General features: G+C 44.2%; 1 protein-coding gene across 1 annotated transcript in view; it reads right to left on the reverse strand.

The window, feature by feature from the left end:
• Positions 1–275: 275 nt before the first annotated feature.
• The window catches only part of LOC125448151 (bone morphogenetic protein 1-like), a 116,061-nt gene continuing 94,543 nt past the window's right edge, over positions 276–21,793 (reverse strand). The window contains exons 10-21 of the mRNA XM_048523220.2: positions 21,288–21,390; positions 17,849–17,965; positions 15,051–15,196; positions 13,634–13,829; positions 11,797–11,922; positions 10,448–10,608; positions 9,419–9,599; positions 6,954–7,079; positions 5,861–5,988; positions 4,850–5,063; positions 3,296–3,546; positions 276–1,626 (exon numbers count right to left, since the gene is read on the reverse strand). Coding sequence (XP_048379177.1) covers positions 1,492–1,626; positions 3,296–3,546; positions 4,850–5,063; positions 5,861–5,988; positions 6,954–7,079; positions 9,419–9,599; positions 10,448–10,608; positions 11,797–11,922; positions 13,634–13,829; positions 15,051–15,196; positions 17,849–17,965; positions 21,288–21,390 — 1,884 coding nt within the window. The 3' untranslated portion in view covers positions 276–1,491. The remainder of the gene's footprint in view (positions 1,627–3,295; positions 3,547–4,849; positions 5,064–5,860; positions 5,989–6,953; positions 7,080–9,418; positions 9,600–10,447; positions 10,609–11,796; positions 11,923–13,633; positions 13,830–15,050; positions 15,197–17,848; positions 17,966–21,287; positions 21,391–21,793) is intronic.

Here is a 21,793-nt window from a genome sequence, read left to right on the forward strand (position 1 = left end):
TGTTCTGGTCAATATTCAGCTCCCAATCAACATGACAAATACAGATCATTCCGTCTGTGGGAGATGGTGGTGTGTGAATCTGTATGCTGTGCTTACTACAACAGTCACAACAGTTTAAAATGCTTCAAAGCAGGCGTGTCCTCTTGCCCATGGAGTGGCTTCAGCCCAGGCCAGTCTGAAATCATTCACTGTCTCCACTGGCAACACCCTCATGGGCAGCATGGCAAAAACAAGACAACAAAACAGGGAACAAATGCAAAAAAGAAAAAGCTGCAGCATTTATTTTTATTGGGGCTTCAAAGAATGAACTTTCAAAGTTTATCGGACTAAAATCGGCACGATCACCTGGTGCGCATTCACACCTACCCCCTCCGCTCCCCCCACCCCGCCTGACCACACCAAACCAGGCCAAATCACAGCTTTTCAGTCTACTGTCTGCCAATGCACTGCCCTAATGCATCACAGGCAGGCAATCCCCGTCCAAGGCTCGGCGTGGTTGGAGGTAATATTTGTGGTGATCTCAGGGATGTCAAAACCAATGCTGAACTGTTAAAATCAGCAGCATAAGTTAACCAACTTGCAGCTCTTGCAATAAACGCTGCTTCACTGATATTTGTCCTTGCAATCTCCACAGACTGAACAGAGGAGATTGCAGGCCTGTCTGTGATAACTTGTGGAAGCCAGCACCTGAACATAAACTTCAAACTGCAGCATTTGTTTGTATGCTACCATATTTTATTGAGGGGGCACTTGAAGTGCCTTCCACATTAGACCCCTAACCTTTCACGGTTGAGGGTCCCCACCCTCCCTCGCCAATGCTAAACACTATTGACCAATGGAGAAAGAGCAGGTAGCTAGCCTACTCCCTACCCTCTGCCAAATAGTGCTCTCACCAGGGAGATGTACAAGGTTAGACAGCACTGATATAGCAGGGGCCGCCCTGGAAGTGCCTGGTCACAGTTTGACACCTCCCTTGACAGCCTAGTACCCTTCGGTGTGGCAGACCAATGGCCTGCTACTTTGTGGCTCATGGTTGCGGTCAAGTGACATCCATCGAATGTCAGTGTGAGAGACAGAGACAGAGACAGAGAGAGATAGAGACAGGAGTTTCACAGAAGTCCAGGGGTCAGTACAGCGGGCAGCTGCACTGACTCGTCTTTCAAGCTGTTTGAAAGAAAGCTATGTACGCCCATGAAAAGGGGATCATACTACAGCTTCCGGTAGTCTTCCCGAAAGGAATCTCTCACAACACTGAGTCCTTTTTTTGTTTGAAAACACTGCAATACTGAGTCGCTTGGCGATTCCCAGTCATTCGCTGCACTTGAAGCATCACATATCATAATACAAACGAGTCATTTCAGCTGTTTTTTTTTCATTTAAAGTGCTGAAATTTTGGAAATGGCTATGTTCCTCGTGGGAGAATTTTTACAGTACGATTAAAAAAAAGAAATTTGCAAATTCCCAAGTCCCTTGGTTCGCCTAGGGTTCAGATCATTTCCTCAAGTGAAGAGTGTCCTGGAACTTGGTGCTGGTGTAACGTGCGTGGAACCCCTTCTTGTTAATGGTGTCATCCGTGTGGAAGCGAATCATGATAGAATCCCCGGCAGAATAAATTTCCTCAGGAGGCTGCAACAGAAAATGTTGACCCATCAATAGCAGACTACTGTTGGTATATAACTGCACCTACACCCACTCCAGTTTTTACTGTCCTGTTTACTCAATGCTGCTGCTGTCTCCAGTGCTCCTCCTTTAGTCCACCTGGTAAGATAAAGGAAGGCAGGTAAAGATCACTGATACCCCATTTGGGAGTCTCAGCAATTTATTGTCAGCAAGATAAACTCAGTTGACTGGGAGTCTGAGCAAACCTGCTGCACTGTCCCTACTGTCCCTCATTTAGCCGACTCCAAAAAGATTGCGTGTGTCGCTGTGTTCAAGCATGTAATTGACCTTTCCTTCATTTTTTCATGGGATGTGAGTGGCGCTGCGAGGCCGCAGTCTGCTACCCATCACCAACTGCCTTTGAATGGAGTGCCTTGCTGGGGCCATTTCAGAGGGCTGCTAAGAGTCAACCAGACCACTGTGGGGCTGGAGTTACATTGAGGCCAGACTGGGTAAGGATGGCAGATTTCCTTCCCTCAAGGACATTAGTGAACCAGATGGGTGTTTACAACAATGACAGTTTTGGAGTCATGTTACTGAAACTAAATTTCTATTCTAGGTTTTTTAAATGATTTGAAATTTCACCAGCTGCCACAGTGGGGTATTTGCAGGCATACATTGGTCTTGTGCTGCACAGTGTAGTGTTCCCACTTATGAGCTAGAAGCTCTGGGTTTAAGGCCCACTCCAGGACTTAAAGGTCACCATGTTCATAACATGGCCAGGCGGGTTAATTATCAACTTATCAATCTTTCTGATACATTTATGGCAGGTGATTAAAATGGGAGAGCTGCCCAGTCAGCCAAGCTCTGTCTCTGGGGATAGGCCTGTGTCAGGAAACACTAGCTGCATAAACAAGGATGAGTGCAAACCTTCTTTGCCTCATGCACCAGGCAGCTTCAAAGTATGTGTGCTTGTACACATATCTGTGAAATCTTATCTGCGCACTTACCTCACATTCAGATGTGCTGTGTGCATATGAGCATATGAACAACTATAGACTAATGCACATACATGGATAGGTGCTAATGTCACAGTGTGAGAGTTTGTATGCGAGTACATTTATGTATGTGAGTACACGTATGTCCTCACACGAGTGCATGCCCAAAGAGCAGTTTACCCTGCTCTTTGTTCAGAGATCAGCTCATGGATGATGTGTTGAGTGAAGGGCATATGCAGACAAGCCTCCCACCCACGGCAAGCATACACTTCCCAAAGGCACCGTATAGAATTTTAAGTGTAGGGCAAGGGGTGGGAAGAACTGCAAACAATGAGAGCAGAAAATGAAGATCAGAAGGGGGCTGCACTGCAGCTGACATCAGAATGCAAGGAAACATGGATAAAAGTTTCGTCATTCCTTCCACAGGTCAGGGATTTGGCGATGGGATGCTATTCAGGGTTAAAAGGGAGATGGCTGGACCCACTCGGTGGAGGTGGTTGCTTTTGGCACTTGTGTGGCACAAATGTAGCCTGCCACTTATTTGTCCAAGACTGAATGTTGTCCAGGTCTTGCTGCATCTGGGCTCTGGTTTCTAGGATGGTTGGCAGGTCCATGCTAAACTGGGCTGGTTTCATAGTGTTGGGACAGAGAACCATAAAGCATCAGGAAATAGCTGAACAGACACTGTGAGCGCTTACCCCGGAGCCACAGAACCTGCCCAGCCTTGGGGCAGTGTCATCTGAGCCATCAAACAACTCCATGTAATCGTAGCCACAGTCTGCCTCCTCCTCGATCTCGAAGGTCTGAAATATCAGCTCAACCCCGTAGCCCTCCTCAGCCCGGATCACCCACTGGCAATCAGCTCCTCCAGGGTAATTGTTATCACCAAACTGCGAGTGAGAGTACAGGTCCTTGGTTTTCACTTCGGCCTTCAGCTTGCCCCCACATTCTGCAGAACAAAATACTGCGTATAACACTGTTTCCTGGATAGAAACTTCCCAAGATAGTTAACTCCTCAACTGTATCACTTGCTCCAATGCCATTGCGCTATTTATAATTTGTTACTTTCCTTCACTAGACAGCAACACGATCCTCCCCAGCTTGGACTACATCCCGCTTCGTCAGGGCTGTGTGTTCACCTTCCTTCAATTTACTGTTCTTATCTCAATGGGTTGCACTTCACGCAGGGAAGCTGGGGAAGACTCAAGGCCCATGGGGTAACATATATAAGGGTGACACCAAAACATTGCTGATCCGTCAGAGGCGCTGTCTTTCAGCTGAGACCCTAATCCAATGTCCTGCTTGCCTTTCAGGCACCCCAGGGCAGCAAGTCATCTAGTTAATTATCTACCAGATTTTAGTACATTGAAATGAACACAGCCTTCCCTGCATTACAAAATTGACATCACTTCATTCTGCTTGATGTTATTAAGTACATTTGCTGCTTAAGGCTATCAAGGTTTTATGGCATAGGAATGGCCATTCAGTCTATGCTGGTTCTTTGTACAGTTTTCCAATCCACCCCATCACCCACATTACCTCTGCAACCAACTGGTAGTGGGGAATGGTGCTGCAGCATTCCTCTAGTATTTTGACAAGATGACTATCCATGCATCAGGTTGCAATGTTACTAGATTGCAGGGGTGAAGTGAGTGTGGATTCACTATTAAATTCAGTCCTCTCCTTAGCCAACTAATACTTAAACTAAAAGTCAATGCATAGCAACCAGCATTAGGAGCCAGCCCAGCTTTCCATGTGGTTCATCAGTTCTGACTCCACACCATCCCACCAGAGCTGCTGGGAGCCCATTATTTTACAGCTTCGTACAGCTCCGAATTGCTGCAGCTCCAATACAAGTGCTTGTGGAAAAGTCAACTGCTGTGCTTAAACTTGGATGCTTGCCCAGAAATTAAGCCTTTGCTGACTGACTGACATCCTCCTCACTGTGGCTAAAACTTGTTATAAGCTCCTTTTCTCAACTCCAACCAAAAACTCACATTTAGTCTGAGAGGACATTGCTAAATGCATAATTTCAAGACTGCAACCTATCTGCATGGGTGAGATGACCCAGGGCGAAGCAGAAAAGACACAATGAATAACGTGTATGAACGCCCTTCAGTAATTCCATTTACCAGCACTTTCCAAAGCAGTTCAAATGAATAAAAGGAATTATCCGTTCTCTGGTTTGGCTTCAAATCATGACAATTCAAATAACTGGAGCGATGCATACGGTAATAGTAGACATTTCTTACCTGAGGTGTGAGTAGCTTCAAAGCCTTTTTTCTGTACAGAGTTGTCAGAGAAGAATTTAATGAACATCTTATTGAAGGTGGAGATGAGAGGCTCTGGCTTCTTACTACCACAGAATCGGCCAATAACCTTCGCTTTCGAGTCTTTGCCATCGTAAAGCTCCAAGTGATCATAAGCACACTCCTGATGCTGTTCAATATCCAACTCATTAAATGCCTTCAAAACAAAAGCAAAGAACTGCATGTTGCCCAAGGTTCAAAATTCCAAGTTTCAATACTCCATGTACAAGTCTAATCTCAGAAGTCAGAAGGCAATGGGGAGATCTAATAGATGCATTCAAAATAATGAAGAATTTTGAGAGAAGTAAATCTACAGAAAGCATTTCCAATTGGTGTTTGGTAAGCAGAACTTGAGCAATTCTGAAACAAACCCAAAAAGAAACTCACTTGCTAACCAGTTTGTACAATCTTCTCAGCTGTATTCCCTTGGGGTTTGGCATTCTTGCAATTGTGTGTTGATGAGCACTTCAGGAAAAATTTCGACAACATACTGCTCATTTTTCAGAACTCTCAAACTATTTCCAAGGGCAGGAGTGTTGATAACCAGGAGGCAGAGATTAAAGACAACTTGACATAAAGTTAAGCAAGATGAAGTTTCTTTTCTCGTTCTACATTATAATTTACGCTATTCTGGAAGCTGGTGCCCAAAAGAATGGTGGAAGCAGATTTGATAATAATTTTCAAAATGGAACTGAATATACTAGTGTAAAGAAGAATGCCATAAGATTTATGGATGAAGTGTAACTAATTGGGAAGACCTATCAAAGAACCAGCATAGACTCAATAGGCCAACTGGCCTCTGATGACTCTCCAGAGGTTCCATATTATGAATAGAACTGGATCAAAATAGTGAGCCATTTGTCACTATGTACGATTCCAATCTGGTCCTTTAATATTGATGATTCTGAACAGGTTTGCATTGGACGCACCTCCTCAATAAGGAGTATTCCTTACCAGTTTAACCCGGTGCCCAGGTGTAGTTGTGATCTCCCAGGTGCACTCCTTCCGACTTGTGTATTTATTGGGCCAGTTGGGGCTGGTGATGGTGCCCGAAACGCTGTTGATCTTGTGTTCACATCCAGCTGCAGTCACAAGGACATAAGATCATACGACTGAAGAACAGGAGAATGCACCTTGAGCCTGTTCTGCCATTCAATGAGATCAGGGCCTTAACTCCACAGTCCCAAACAGCCCCTCTGACTCCCTTGTCGGTTGAGAATCTGCTAAACAGTGTGGAATCTAATTAAAGACCCCACAACTACTCCCTGGGAAACAGGATTCTGAACACTAACGACCATCTGAGAGAAGAACATCTTTCTTATTTTCATCTTAAATGGAAGTCCCCTTTGAAACTGTGCTTTCTAGTTCTAGGTTTCCCCATGAGGGGAAACATCCTCTTGGTGCCTACCCTATCAAACCCCCTCAGAATTTTATACCTTTCAACAGGATCACAGCTTTTATACTCCAAAGAATGTGGCTCCAATCTACTCAACCTTTCCTCGGAAGAGAAGCTTTCCTCTCAGTAATCAATCTAGTGAATTTTCTTTGAACTGTTTCAATGCCAAAGTACGTGAACACTCTCAAAATGAGTGAATGGGAAACAGTCCTGCTTGCTTGTTATAATAGTGAAAGAATGACTGGCAGCCAGAGGCTCTGCTTTGGAAAATACTTGCTTGTTGTGAACAGTGTGGGTCAATGCACATGAGCAACCTTGCAGCAGGCACAAACCATTTGTATCCTGCAACTATGATCCACTGACTGAATTTTGCTGGAGCAACAATCCTGCTTCAATCGGAAGACTCTGCAGGATCGCTTATAGGTTTGAAGATTTTGTCCACTGCCTCCCCTTTGTTTGGAAGCCGGGTGGTGTCAATTCTCACTCCATGAATTAAAACTGTTGCAACATTTCCCACCCAGGGAGTACAGTACTCAGTGGTTCGCTTGCACCACGCAAAGAGTGCAACACTCCCGCTTTACAACAGGCTAGTTTGAGCTCTCAGTGCCCTGCTCTATCTCGTGGGTGTGTTGGGGGTCAAAGGTCACTCACCTTCCTTGCAATCATGCTTGTTCTCATGAAGCATGAAACCGCTGCGGCACTGACACGTGTAACTCCCAAAAGTGTTGACGCACTCATGCTGGCAGCCGCCGTTATCCTTTGAGCACTCATCCTTGTCTGGAGGGAGAGAAGGCAGAGAAGCTCAAAGTGAAGTCTCCACAGCTCGGACATAGTCTAAAACTTTATGCCCACAAACGGTCACCCTGGGAACTCTGCCCCTCTGTCTAGTTGGTCCCCATTCACTGTAACTTCCTTGTTGTCCACTGACAACAGAAACCCTCAGTAAAGGCACATTACGGCAAAGTTATTCTGGCCCTGATCTCTCATCTGGGTGCACAGTGTCTTCATCAAACAATCCCAGCACAGATACAGGATGGAGTTAGATGCAGAGTAAAGATCTCTCAACACAACATCAGAAATTGCTGGAGAAACTTAGCAGGTCTGATATCTCTGGAGAGAACGCAGAGTCAATGTTGCGGGTCCAGTGACCCTTTTTCAGAATTGATTGTAGCTAGGAAACAGTGTTATGTATGCTGAAGACAGGAATCGTAGAAAATCCCTACAGTGCAGAAAGAGGTCACTCGACCCACTGAGTCCACACTGACCCTCCAAAGAACATATCAGTCGGACCCAGACCACTACACTACCCCATAACACCCCACTTGCCTGTAATCCACCTCGCCTGCATCTGTCTGGACACTACAGGCAGTTTATCATGGCCAATCTACATCTTCAGACTGTGGAAGGAAACTAGAGTACCCAAAGGAAATCTACACGGACATGGGGAGAATGTACAAACTCCACACAGATGATTAACCAAGGCTGGGATCAAACCCGGGTTCCTGGTGTTGTGAAGGCAGCAATGCTAACCACTGAGCCACCATGCTGTATAAAGGTGGGTAAAAAGAGCAGCAATAGGTGGAGATGAAGCCCACAGAGAGTGCAGCGGCTAGGTAGACAAAGGGATGGAAAATGCTGAGCCAGGGAGAAAGAATAGCTGACAACAGGGCCCATTAGTTGTGAAAATTGGTTGGCTGTGAAGAAAGCAGTCTAATTCATGACAGAGCCAGAAGTGTGGGAGTGGATAAAGTTTATGGCAGAAGGCGTTTAGACCTAAAATTACTGAACTTGATATTGAGTCCAGAAGGTTGCAGGGTCCAAGCAGAAAATCACTTGCCATTCTTCCAGCTTGTGCTGAGTCTTGCTGGTGCACTGCAAAAGGCCTGCAACAGAAATACTGGCCAGGGAACATGGTGGTGTGTTGATGTGACAGATAACTGGATGCTTGGAGTCATTTTTGTAGACAGAATGTCGGTGTTCCACAAAGCAGTTATCCAGTCTGTGTTTCGTGAGCAGCAAATGCAATGGATTAGATTGAGTAAGCGCACGTGAATTGTTACTTCACCTGGAAGATGTGTCTCGGGTCTTGGATAATGAGGAGGGAGAACATAAACGGACAGGGGTTACACCCTCTGAGATTGCACTGTTCCATCAAATCTCCTAGGTCTAGTACAGCACGGTGTTACAGATTACAGAAAAATAGCAAAGTAACCAGAGGGAAGATGAGATTTAAACAACTATGGTGATGTGAAAAGTTCTGCCTGAAACAGTGATTTTGCCAAGGGAGAGCAGGAAATATCTGAGAAAGGAAAATTTACAGGGGTCTGAAGAAAGGGCGGTGGAGATTGGGCCTGTTGCTCTCGCCCGCGCACACGGCAGGTTGAATGGTCTCCTCTTGTACTATGATTCAGCAACATGAATAATTTATATGAGCAGGGAAGAGAGAGAGCTGTTAGTCACAAACCACACTGTGCAAAATCTGACGTGTGAGTCATTTGGGTCTGGATCCTAAAGGGGGCAGTCCTGTCCTTCATTCCATCATTTGTGTTTATCTGCTGCAGTGTACTTGCCTCTGGTTCTACTCTGCCCTTGAAAAACAGTGACACTTTAAGAACATCACTTCTTCATCTACTTGCTACCGAATGGGGCACATTTTCATGGTCAACAGGAAGCCACATGCCCCCTCATGGTATCTCCACCAAATACTGAACAAACTGACCAAGTCAAATGGAACAAGAGATATATACACAAGCAATGTACCACAGCAGGGATCGGCTGACAATCTAACTGGGTTCCAGCAATCCTCTGGCCTGACACCCCACTGAGATCTGTTATCCCCTCCAGCCCTACACCCTTCCAAGATCTATCACCTACTCCAGCCCAACAACCTTCTGTGATATCCGCAACCTCCTCCAGCCCTACAACCCTCTGAGGTCTGTCATCTCCTCCAGCCCTACAACTCTCCGAGATCTGCAATGTCCTCTAGCCCTGCATCCCTTCGAGAGCTCTGTAATCTCCTCCACCCCACGTTACTCTGAGACCTCTGTGACCTCCTCCAGCCCTACACTCCTCTGAAACTGTTCTCCTTCCAACCTGTGAGGACGTAGTTCACATACCAGAGAAGAAATGGGCCTTGAAACCTTTCTTGGAGACGGTGTTGTCCGATTTAAACTCTATCCGCATGTTGTTGTACTGGGACGTGATCACCTCCGGCTGCTCTGCACCGCAGAATTTGCCATGAAGCTTGGAGTCAGCAGAGAGGCCACTGCGGACTTCGACGTAGTCATATTTACAAACCTAGAAATAAACAGACCGTGGACAAATCAGACTGACACATGATCTATCACATCAATAGACAGAATATATTATCAACAGAAGAGATCAAATTGGATCAATTCACCAAGCACAACAGCTTCCAACACAGATTACTTTTACCGCAGGGATACCAATCATTGACTTAAAAAGGCATTATACAGCATCTAACGCCAAGTAACACAACATCCCCAGTGTAACCCCCATCCCATCCTGACTGAATTCCAACATGGTAAGGGGTGAAAGCAGTTTCTTCTCACTTAGCTCAATGTCTCATGTACCTTTATAAACTGAAACAAGTGCAGAAGTCCCAAAGCACTTCACAGCAATACTATAAAATATGACACTGAGTGGTGATCACAAGCTTGCTGGAGGAGGTGGGTGTTAAGGATTGTCTTGGAGAACAGTGTGATGCAGAGATGGAAAGGCTTAGGGAAGGAAGGGGGGGGGGGTGGGGGGGTGGGGGGAATGCTCTGAGGGTAACTTGTTGGGCTGAAGGGCCTGTTTCCAGAGTGTAAAGATTCTATGATCTTTGATGCCAGAAGACAATGTGTTAAACTAAGGATCCTTATCTGCGAGGGATGTACTGCTGTGCAGCAGTCTTAAAGTTCAGAAGGGGAGTTCTCTCCATGTTCTGATCTATATTTATCCCACAGGCAACATCACAAACAAAAACTGATTAATCTGTTCATCGGTCCCTGCATTTCATACTTCGCCCAGTGACCGCACTTCATTCCACAGTGCATTGAAATATCGGGGATGGTGCAAAGCACTACACAAATGCAGGTCTTTGGGACATCTTGCACTGGCCTTTGCTCTGAGTAAATACTCACATCATTGCCTTCGATCTCAAAGAACTCAAACTGGAGGGAGATGCGATACTGGGTGGGTGCTACGACTTGCCAGACACAGTTCTTGTTGGGTGGGTATTCCTTCGGCCACCCTGGGCTGGTTATGGAGCCATTCAGCTTTGTCAGGAAACCACCACATGCAGCTGCAATTTGTAAAACACCATTACTCCAGTGAAAAGCAGAATTTGCAGCAGAAAATTCTGTTTCCAAACAGAAAATCTTCCAGCTGGGCAAATATATTCCAATTACTATATACCAGAGGGAGGTCTGGCACAAAAAACATTGCAATAATTGAGGTTGGCTTTAACTCCTCCTCGTTTGCAATGCTGTAATATTCCTTATTTCACCATTTCAAGGCTCAGTCACCCTGTTCCCAAATAATTTTGTCCCAGTCTCTCGCCCACGCCAAACATTTCATTTACATTCACGGGCACTCTCAGACACTCAGGCTTCAGGGATGAGCACCATGCCACTTGCTGCTGGTCAACAAGTTCTTCTGCTGTACTTCTGTGGCATCGGAGGGGTTGGCACAACTCTCCTAACCACTAGCCGCATCTTCAACACTCAAGACTAACATCGGACCTGGCATCAAAACATGTAAAGGGCCAAGGGTGCTTTATCCCAGCACGGAGCATCTCAACTCCAGGACGATGGCTGTCTCTGGCCTCAGCTCCTCTCCCTCGCTCATCAGAAACGGCATTGCTCCCCTCCCCTTCTGGTGTCCACGGGATGGGAAAGTATTGGGAACATTGAAGGGCTACTAATCCACAGATCTCGATGCTTGGAAACCTTTCAAATCCCACCATTACAGCTTGGGGAATTCAAATTCAACAAAGTAGTCTGGAATAAAACCCGACCCTCCTTAGTAATAATGATGCGAAAATTACTGGATTGCCCTAAAACAAAATCAGATTCAACTGGGGTAATGGGAACTGCAGATGCTGGAGAATCCAAGATAACAATGTGTGGAGCTGGATGAACACAGCAGGCCAAGCAGCATCTCAGGAGCACAAAAGCTGACGTTTCGGGCCTAGACCCTTCATCAGATGAAGGGTCTAGGCCCAAAACGTCAGCTTTTGTGCTCCTGAGATGCTGTTTGGCCTGCTGTGTTCATCCAGCTCCACACTTTGTTATCTCAGATTCAACTGGTATCCTTTAGGGAAGGATATCTGTCTTCTGTGCATCTCCAGACCCAGAGAAATATGATGGACTCTTAACTGGCCTCTTGGATGTCCCAAGCAGGGCACTCAATTCAAGAACAACTAATAATGGCCCAGCCAGTGATGTCACATCCTCAGAAAGAATTCAAACAAAATCCCTCTTTTTCTCACCTTCGCAGCTTCTCTTGTCATTTGCCAGCTCGTAGCCAGGATCACAGGCGCACTTATAACTGCCCAGTGTGTTAACACAGCGCTGCTCACACCCACCGTTGTCAGGCCGGGAGCACTCGTCCACCTCTGGAATAAATACGGCAAAGAAATCAGTACCAGTTGTCAGCAGGCGGAATCCCCAGTGGCTATATACTGACAAGACTGGATCATTCTGCTTTTCACTGAAGGGTAAAGGACAACTACCCAGACAGAGGTGGAAAGTCCAAAGCAGGAGCCTCTTTTGCCATTTCCACTACTGACAGTTGCCCCAGGTACTTCAGTCTTCTTTACCCTGGATCAAAGGCAGCAATGCTATCTCAGGCAGGCAAACCAACTCCCTGGCCTGGCTGTTGACACTGACATGTGGATTTGCTAGGGAGAAACTGGTGATTCCACATCCACCACACGTGGGGAGAGTTCACCAGTTGAGGCAGAGATGAACGGTATGTTTCAACAGTCACTTTTGCACCTAATGCAGACCCCTTGATGATGCTGAATGCTTTGAAAGGCTGATTCTGCTTCCCTGGCAAGTTCTACACACTCTGTCTTTTCCATGGTATTGTCTTTCACGTCTTGTGAAGTGTCCTTTCAAAATCCCCGATATGCTCTGTGGACTTTAATACAAAATGCTGGGTGCGGTAGACCTTTAATTTTTGTTCTGTAAACTAAGGAGACCTGAATTTTGCAACACTATAATTATTTGTACACTTATAAGTGTGCAATCCTTTAAATATTTTGTGCTTAATTTTTATTTTAATGATTGTCTATAATTATGTCTGTAATTATATCTATTGTTATGTCTATAATGTTGTGTCTATTGTTGTCTATAATTATGATTGCTTGTTTTATTTATATCATCACCACAATTTGGCATCTGCTACCATAATGTTTCAATAATTCAAATAACTTCTTATCAATCTCTGCTCTTCTGCATCAGTGACGCTATTTCTACCCAAGTCCTTCTGCTGTCTCATCAACTTCCTTTTGTGATTTCTGCGTTACTTCCAGTACTTCTTTTTAAATAGGAGGCAAGAACTGCGCATGGGTCTTCAGGTGCAGGCTGACTTATCCAAATTAGTACCATTACTTCAGTACTAATGAATTCTGTACACCTCAAAATAAACCCCATGACTTTGTTTGCATTAGAATGTTTTGTTTCCTTATCTCTACTTTCTAAGATGTAGATGGTGTTTTGTCTTCTCTTACCTAAAGCTGACGTTTAACTTCCCAGTTTACACATTTAAAAGCCTTCCTGACCTCACCCTCAGTGAGCATTTTTGAAAACGCTCAAATAATCTTGTATGTGGTACTTCAATAAAAATTTATTTGAAGTCCATATACATACTGTTCACTGTATTTCTCTACTGGTTCCGTCTATTACCTCCTCAAACTGTAGCATCAGGAGTGTCCCCTTTGAAATGCAGGCTATTTCTTCCTATTTTCTCTTGATCTAGTCAACTGCTCAAATGAACCTTAACTCAAATGCCCTCCACTGCAATTACTAAGGCTTTAAAAAACTTGCCAACAGAATGCTGATTATTACTGCTTAAGCACAAATTGGGAGGGCAATTCCAAATAGTTTCAGAGCTATGAAAGGTAGCACGACAAACATACATGTTTTCTCTAAGGAGTATTTTTTTAACATCTCAACAATCAGAAAGCAATGACTAAAAGCTGAATCAAAACTCTTCAAGCGCAGATCCATGGTCCCTCGAGACTGATGGATGCCACACACATTTTTTAATATCTTAACAATCAGAAAGCAATGACTAAAAGTGGAATCAGTCTGTGTATGCACCTTTGAAGAAGTTTGCGGAGAAGCCTTGTTTGTTGATGGACCCATCAGACACAAATTTCATCCACAGTTTGTTGGAGCTCGACTTGATATCATCAGGTTTGTCATAGCCACAGTAACGGCCAATCAGGGGGCTGTCGTCAGTGCTTCCATCACGGACCTCGAGGTAGTCGTATGCACAGCTATCGTGTCTCTCAATCTGCAGGGAGAATAAAGCAGCTCTGGATTTGCTAAACTTCAGCAATGTGGGTATACACACACACAGAAAAAGCACACTCTATATACACAAGCACAGCTCACGTTATAACACACTATACACATATTTGAACTTCAGACTCAGATGTGATCCACGCATACGGCAGACAGAATCTACATTGAAGCACACTCTCATAAAGTCAATTGGAACAGCATACAGTGCATGCTATGCACACATTTTATGCACACATCTCCAGCATATACATGAAGGCAGTGGTTCCAGAATTAAAGTGGGTGAATGGATGTATTTGAGCAGTTGGTAACTACAGGCTGGAAGCCAGAGATTAAAAAATGATGCAGTGTCTTAAATCCCGAGGTCAATTAAATACATTGAGATGAGCTGTCAACTCTCTAAGCAAGTTACTGCCTGTTATCACTTGTTCAGCATTCTTGAGCAGAACTGGGGCTTATTCCATTAAATCAGTCATGACAGGATCTGGTCTCCACCAACGTACCAAATACTCTTTTCCCTTCTTGGCTACTAATGAAGGAACGGGTTCAGTTTGGTAGCTGCAACAGATTCATGGTGCCATTTCAAAGAACAGCTCGGGAACTCTCCCAGTATCCTGCTCATGATTAAACCCATATCCATTATCATCAAAACAGATGGACCAGTCACTAATACATTGCTGTTAGCAGAATCTTGCTGTGTGCACAACTGCTGCTGCATTTCACTTACGTGTGAAGCTGGCTACAACTCATTGGTACTACTGAACTGGAAATTATGTGAATTTAAATTCAGTCAAGTATTTGAATTTGGAAATTGAGAATTAAGTTAACTCAACCTGACAGCATATGATCTATGGGCTTCCATACAAAATTGAGCGCCTAATAGACCTTTCAGTTTTATGGTGTGAATGAAGGAAGCCTGCATGTTACAACTGAATTCTAGCAGCAGTTACCCCTTACAAAAGGGACAACAAATCTGCAGTGGCAACTTCTGACAAGTGATAACAACAGAAGATCCATTGTGGTGCAGGCACACCCTCTATACCCATCATGGGTCACATGAAGCTGAATAAAGTAGCATTTATAAAGGCAACATGGAAATCAGCGAAAATGTCCAATTCTGAATGAATCGCTGTGATAACCAATAACTCACCTGGCCACGCTGATAACACTGTGAGAGAAGTGGAATAACCTGACTTTGAAAACTGAAGCCTACCTCAAATGATTGAAAGGTAAGCCCCACGTGGAAGCTGTCGGAAACTCTTATCCTCCAAATGCAGATTTTTGATGGCCTGTAGTCATCAGGGTAATTTGGAGACTGTATCTGCCCGAGATCCTTATTGATATCCCCACCACAAATGGCTGAAATTTAAACAGAAAGAAATATAGCACACTCAGCACGGTTTCTGCTGCGGTTTTGCTCGGCCACTATAATTAATCATTACAGAGAGATCAAATGAACACTAAGTGACAGATGGACAAGAAAGTGCTAAACTGGTGAAGCATGACACCCACCCCTGCCAAAGGTTAGTTGGGATTCCTGCTTTTTGATTACAGCAGTGGCCCCTCCTGCGAAGTGCTGAATGAGGAATACTGGACAGACTTAAAAAATAACACACCCTTAACAGAACAACACTATTTTGGCTCAGGTAAGGAGGCAGATTGAAGTCCAATGACCTGGTGTTACCCAGGCCCTCCAGGAGAACAAGGAGGAAGGTGGAAAACTGTCTGGTGTTCAGCCTTAGGCGCTGAGGCAACTATTCCAGCACTACGGGCAACAGACAACATCATCTTTCTGGGATAACAATTCACTAACTCAAAGCACAAACGGAAATTTAAACAACTGGTCACAATGACTTGTCCTATTTTATTCAATTGGCTCGCAGTTTCCCTGATCTGGGATTGCAAAGTCATTCAGGCACAAGAAGGGGCCATTTGGTCCGTAAAATCTCAATCCAGTTTCAAGTTCCATATTCTCCTTGGCCATTATCCCTCTCTGTTTCAACAACTTCTCTTCCAGCCCCCATGCTCAACCCTCTCCTCCCAAAATTCTGGTATTGACAGTGTTCCCTGATTTTAAAAGCTTTACTACTAGCAACCATGCTTTCAGCTACCTGGGTCTCAAGCTCTGAGATCCCGTTGCTAAACCTCTCCACCATTCAGTCTCTCGGTCTCTCTCTCAAACTCTCCCACTCCTCCAAACTAATAATTAATCCCTTTAGAAAGTCCAGAATTGTTCCATTATTTCCTGAGATTTATACCACATTGATGTGTTCAGGCTCAGTCAAATGAAGGTGTGAAAGACGAGATTGATTTTTTTATATTCATTCATGGGATATGGGTGATACTGGCTGGGCCAGCATTTATTGTTTATCCCAAGTTGCCTTTAAGAAGGTGGTGGTGAACATGCCTTCTTGAACTGCTGCAGGTCATTTATATCGGCCCATAGGCCCACAGTGCCAAGAGGGAGGGAGTGCCAAGATTCTGATTCAGCGACATTGAACTAATAGCGACATATTTCAAGTCAGGATGGTGAGTGGCTTTAAGGGAAACGATTTTCACAAAAGCAGGTAAATGGACATGAGATGTAAATGAACCATGACTGAACTGAATTGTGGGACAGGCTTGAGGGCTGAATCGCCTCCTCCTGTTACGGGATCTACATTCAATTCAGAGAGTAAGAGCTGCAGGGTCTGCACATATTACTGGTCACGGTCAATTTGGAGATTACTGCAGAGTCAGCACTGTGCGCAATAGAGGCTAACTATATGCAAGTTCTTGCCCTCAGCACATCATCTTTGTTAAATGCTCCTGGGCTTTCAGAAAGACTCAATTAGAAATAAAGTGAGATGGGCTTTTCAAAATTGACAGCACTCTTTTTAATAGCCTGTGCAAAGAACAGAGCAGCAAACTAATAAGTAAGCCCTTCAGAAAAGTGCAGATATGTTCCATCATTTCCTGGGATTTGTACCACACAGACACATTCCTACCCCATCTGGCATTGAGCTACTTGAACTGCACAGGAAATAAATCTCTATTTTCCTCCTGTTTATGAAGTTAGTTTGATTCTCTCACTCTCCACTAGCACTTGTCTATTCCCTTCCTAATAAACCTCCTCCATGCCTCTTTGGAAAAAAACTTGGATGTTTATTCTTTGCAAATGGCTGATTTTGAACAGTCCACTGAAAGTATAAGTGATCCGCATTCTGCTGTTGCTTCTCAGATACTCGGGAATTAAGCAGATTCTTTCTATGTATTTTTTCATGAGATGTTCGTGTTATTTTCTAGGGTAACATTTACTGTCCATCTCAAGGGTAATTACAGACAGGTAGCAAATGCTAACCTTGACAATAACATGAAACAATAAAAAAAAGGCTTCCCTTCAGCTGCAAGGGTTGTTAAATCATTTTATTTTCAGGATATAGGCTTTTCATTCCACTCTTATTAAGTGAAATTAAATTCCATCAGTTACCATTGTGGGATGTGAACCCATGCTCCAAGTGCATGAGACTAGGCTCTGGGTTACAAGCTCAATGACATTACCATTATGCCACCAGCTTCTTGTAGCTAAGTGCCTCAGTGCTATTGTGAAGTGCCACTGAATTGGTGGCTGCTACAGGAAATGGTGTTTACAACTTTGACTGCCCAGCTGTATCACCACACTGCAACCACACCATCCCTGGGGTGCCACTGCTGGGATTCTGGGAACTAAAAGAGCAGGTAAGTAGGATGGCACATCAATATCATCTGAACATTCAGGAGGTTGCCGGATCAACATAGTTCCCCCTTTTAACAGGTAGGAGAGTGCCTAGCAATTTGGTTATCCCAAAACAGATCTTCTGGCCTGAATGGTCCAATGCCAATGTTTGCTCCACACAAAACCTCTTCCCACAGTAAAGCAAGAATGCCCAGCAACCCTTGAACATCCCCTTTGAGGAGTGGAGATAAGTCTCACTTTCTTCTCAGTTCCCACAGAAACCAGCTAAGTCGGATAGAAAGAATATCCATGATTACCTTCATACACAGCAGAGAATCCTTTGCCAACCCAGCTGCTGCTGCTGCGGAACTCAATCCACAGCCGGCTATCTGTTGAGATGAGAGAGGAAGGAACTTTATCTCCGCAGAATCTGCCTAAAGAGGGAAGGAGAAAAACACGCACTTGAGTGATTGGGTTAACCGCAAGCACAAAAACACCACACAAGCTGTCATTGCATTGAACTGATAAACAATGTTTCCCTCGATTTCTCTGTGAATTCTCAAGTTGTTAAAGGAATTGCTGAATATCACAGCTGGAGGACAGAGTACAAATCTGGTTACTGCATCATAGGAACGAATAACTACGAGAGATAGTATAGAAGAGATTTACAAGGATGTTGTTTTGGCTGGAGAATTTTAGTTATAGGACAGATTGAATAGAGTGGAGCTATTTTTTTGAAACAGACGAGACTGAGGGTAATGTATAAAAATATTTAAAAGTCCAGATACAGTGGATAGGAAGGCTCTATTCCCCTTGGTTGAGGACTCCATAAATCGCTGGTGTAATTTTAAATCAAGAGGTAGCTGACAATTCAAAGGAAACACTTTTATTACATGAAGAGTGATGATGGTCTGAAACTCACTGCATGAAGGGGCGGTCGAGGCAGGAACTTTCAACACCTTTAGGAACATTTTTAAATTTTCACAATTTGCGAAGCATTTGAGTACCGTAAGGCAAAGCACAAATAGGAATAAGGTTGGATGGTATATTGTTTGCCAGCACACATGCAGGAGTGGCCTCCTGCTCTTTTGTAAGCTCTAATGATTTTGATGTTGGATGAAAACATTGACCCAGGGAAATCTTTGGTCTTTATTATCTATTTGGCAAATCAATCCAGGAAGATAGACTAGGGTCTTGAGCTACCATTTCATGCAGGGATGCATCTTACCACAGCAAATGCTGATGGTTCAAGATTAGGAATTCTGAAACTGTGGGGAGAGATATTGGAAGAGCAGTCAAAGGAAAAACACATAGCAACAACAATAAAAGACAGAGACTGCTTCTAGCAAAGATGAGGCCAAAATGAACATGCACAGACAGTTAAACAAGTCTCAACACAGGAGTGCTGCTGCTGTGCCAGATAATCAGACATAGACAGAGAAGCAATTTCATTGTCATAAAAGGACAAGAAATTAATTCAGCTGGGATTTAAAACGGAATTTGAAAGATGAAGGTATCATATTAATTATAGGCGTCTCAATGTTATAGAAGGTAAAAAGCCAACAAATATCTTCCCTCCACCCCCAAACACTCCCGAGCGCTGTCTCTTGCTGAGGTATGGCTTCTGGCCAAATTGTTTGGTCTCACAACTCCCAGGTCACCCTAATGTTGTACTCAGCCACAGAAGCTCTGACTTGCTGACCCCTCCTCAGCTCATGGGATGTCAATGTTCATTCTGGCTGCTAGCTTTTTGACTACAGCAAAGGGGCCTGGACAAGTAGCTTGAAAGGTTGCCAGGAGATTATTCACTGCTACACTATTAAAACATCAAACTATCCCCCTAAACCAGATGGGAGCTTAGTCATAACGTGTGGCATGAACACCCACTCAAATTCACAGTCAATTTGTAGTAACAAGCTCTAAGGGTACAAAGGTATTTAGAACATCAGCTCCACTCAATTACTGTCTCTTTTATCCAACATTTCACAGGTTTCCATCATCTCCACTCAGTATTACCTAAGTAGTGCAAGCTGGGTTATCCAGCCTCAATCGCCACCTTGTTGTGCTCTTGGTACCTGGGCCTGGGCTTTGAAATATCAAGAAACAAACATTTTGTCGAATCAAAGTGCAAGCTAGGAGTGTCAGCCTCACAACTGATCTTTGTCAGGGACTGACAGGAGTGACTAGTGATTTGGATCGATTACCACGAATAATCCCCACCCAGCACACCACACCACACCCCAAGATGATCAGGACAACAGGCATATGGGAACACCATCACTCTAAGTCACATCTTGCCAAAGTAGGAATATGGGAAATTGGAACAGAAGGAGGCTATTCAGTCCATCAAGCCTGTTCTGTAATTCAACTGGGTCCTGGCTGACCTACCTCAATGCCATTTTCCTGCACTTATTCCCATATCCTTTGATATATTTAATATGTAAAAACCTATTAACCCCAGTTTTGAACATACTCAATGATAGAACATCCACAGCTCTTTGGGGTAGAGCATTCCAAAGATTTGCCACCCTCTGAGTGAAGCAATTGCCCCTTATCTTAGTTCAAAATAGCCAACCTCCTATTGTGAGACTGTGTTTCCTGGGTCTGGACTGCACAGCACCCCTTGCTCAGCCAGGAAGAAATATCCATCCTGCACCTACCCTGTTCACCTATGTAAGAATTCTGAATGCTTCAAAGAGATCACCTCTCATTCTTCTAAACACTAGAAAGTACAGTCACAGTCTCCTCAATCACTCTTGGACTTGGACATATATTGCCCATTCCTCCACCGGTTCCAAGACAAAATCCAGGGCTCATGACTACACAGAATTACAGGAGTATATTCAGCATGGGGATTGCAGCATTTCTAGATGATAAAGTTTACAGACAGCGATCAGTACTACTGACAGCCTGCAGTCCTGTGCCAAACAGGCCACATGCCATTTTATCTCTAAACGTTGCAATGGCAGGTGCACTAGAAAATGAAAAAATAGCTGAGCAGAAACTGGGTGTGGGTGCTAAACACTGCGACTGAACCCAAATATTGCTGAGAAATCTCACTCACATCACCCAGCTGTGGCAAAGATCTAAAACCTGTTCATTACACCTCCATTTACAATGTATCTCAAGTTGTCAACTGCCCATGGATTGTGACATTAACTCAAGGAGGAGCAGAGACTTAAGATGAGCAGAAGTTTTAAAGGACTGAGAGGGTTTTTTTAAAATTTATGTGGGTGTTGCTGGCTAGACTAGCATTTATAGCCCATCCTGAGCTGCCCCTGGGACGTGTTAGGAGCCATTTAAGTGGCCTAAGTTTCAGAGGGTAGTTAAGAGTCAACCACATTGCTGTGGATCTGGAGTCACATATTGGCCAGACTGGGTAAGAACAGCAGATTCCTCCACTGAAGCAACTGGGTGTTTACAACAATTCAATATATTATTAGTGAGATTACCATTTGATTCTTCATTTATTAATCAATTGAGTGTTAATTCTCCTAAGCAGCCTTGAAGGGATTTGAACTCTTGCCTACACAAACTTAGCCCAGCCTATGGATTGCCAGCTCAGTAACATTAACACTTTACAACCATCCTCAGCCTCAGATATGTGAGATAGCTCCCCACTAAAGTGCACCAAGGGAGGATAAAGAACATGAAAGGACAAGTGTATTCGAAGACAGAAAACAGAACAGACGTGATAGAGGTGAAAGGCAGAGCAGGTCACAAATGAGTGAAAGCCAGGAGTCTGATTGTTCCTACCACGCAATGGGGCTTTCTTCCAGTATCCATCTCGCACTTCGACATAATCGTACCAGCACAGCCGGCTCCTGAACGTGTCCATTGCCGTGAAGTTTAGAATAATCTTGAAAAGGAAATGAGGAGAGGTCATGATAGGCACAGTCCCCAATTTGAAAATAGAGATTTACACTCATGTGAACTGATTTTGATGGGTATTATGAAACAGGTAAAAGACAGCAGCCACATCGTACATCACTTCTGACCTACGTTAAATTGCTAACTCAATAAAAAAGGGGGCTTAATATAGGCTTCTTCTTTTGTGGCTATCTGCTTCACAGCGCTGTAAAAATTCAATCTCTTTTCAATGCACACGAAAGCAGTACTGCATCTGGCCCACCATGGGTCACATTATAGGCTGGTTGCCAGGCAGGACAGTCACTAGACGCTCGCATTGCGTGAGGATAAACGGTCACGTTCCTTCGGCTTTTCCCAATTAGTGACCAGAAGGCAGCCTCACTTCCCTGCAA

Source organism: Stegostoma tigrinum, chromosome 40 (assembly GCF_030684315.1).
Source record: "Stegostoma tigrinum isolate sSteTig4 chromosome 40, sSteTig4.hap1, whole genome shotgun sequence".
NCBI lineage: Eukaryota > Metazoa > Chordata > Chondrichthyes > Orectolobiformes > Stegostomatidae > Stegostoma > Stegostoma tigrinum.